The sequence below is a fragment of the Puccinia triticina genome, chromosome 14A (genome assembly GCF_026914185.1).
Source record: "Puccinia triticina chromosome 14A, complete sequence".
Lineage (NCBI taxonomy): Eukaryota > Fungi > Basidiomycota > Pucciniomycetes > Pucciniales > Pucciniaceae > Puccinia > Puccinia triticina.
The window spans coordinates 3,107,833-3,108,829 of record NC_070571.1 but is presented as its reverse complement, the minus strand read 5'-3'; the positions used below and the strand labels follow the sequence as shown (position 1 = coordinate 3,108,829).

Here is a 997-nt window from a genome sequence, read left to right as displayed (position 1 = left end):
GTAGAAGATTATTTATAACAGAGGTGACACCCTCCATTTTCAACCCAATGTCATGTGAGCGTTTATTAACACTGAGGGTACCAACCCAGGTGCCAAATGCAATCTTTATTACTCAACTGTGTACATCTTGCCATATTTTTAAAAATTTGTTGATAAAGGCCTTGAAAAGCAGTCTAAAATTTTATTTTCATCCTATTGTGAACAGGGAGTGGTTAGATTTGGAGTTTATGGATATGTATATGCAAGGAAGCTTTGAATGCACAGTGTTCTACTAGGTTCTACTTGGTGCGGGATTTTTTCTTCTTTCTGGAACCTTCACCAACATCTTTCTCAATTGGGGGTATTTCAAATGGCAGAGGAATGTGCTTCTGGGGGGGTGCACGTTTAGCAACTTTCAGGATTGTGGGGTTATCAAGCGGCCCTTCTATGTGCTCCTTCACGAGGTGTCTACAAAATGACATGAACTGTTCATTGAAACGGGTGAGTTGTTTACACGCTGGGCGGGTGCACCGGAAGAATCTCTTCTTCATTTTCTCTTCACACTTTTCGCCGTTGGGCAACACTCTCCCACAGGGCGCGAAATGCACGTCCGCCAGTTCAACGGCGGTTGGTTCGCCACAGGCGGCGCAGACGAGAGGGTCGTTGGCGGCCCCGGAGACGGCCACAAGGGCGAGTGCCAGGAAGACCATTGGGGCTAAGTTGCAGAGTTTCATTTACCCGGGGTGCGTTTCGCCCGACACTTCGACTGAGGACGGAGTGGAACCTGCGATGGTCGGGGATGCCTGGGGACCTGTAGAGCGGCCTCGCTAACCGTCGTCCTAATTCAGGAGGCCCAGAAAGCCCACTTGTCTCGCTAGTTCCCGGGGATCGATGTCCATGACCAGAGGCTCCGGTCATACCTCTTGCCCCAGAGCGTGTACTCGGCCGTCTCCCCCGCCAGCTCCTTCTCATGATGACCCAAACCAGATTCTGCGTCTTTTGGCCTGGTTCGCTCGAG

The 997-nt window shown here is 50.6% G+C and overlaps 1 protein-coding gene across 1 annotated transcript; it reads right to left on the bottom strand.

The window, feature by feature from the left end:
- Positions 1–278: 278 nt before the first annotated feature.
- Positions 279–689, bottom strand: PtA15_14A299 (uncharacterized protein; the record flags this gene model as incomplete). The annotated part of the gene is made up of 1 exon (XM_053162999.1): positions 279–689. The coding sequence occupies one exon, from the start codon at positions 687–689 to the stop codon at positions 279–281; it is 411 nt and encodes a 136-aa protein (XP_053026970.1).
- Positions 690–997: the final 308 nt, after the last annotated feature.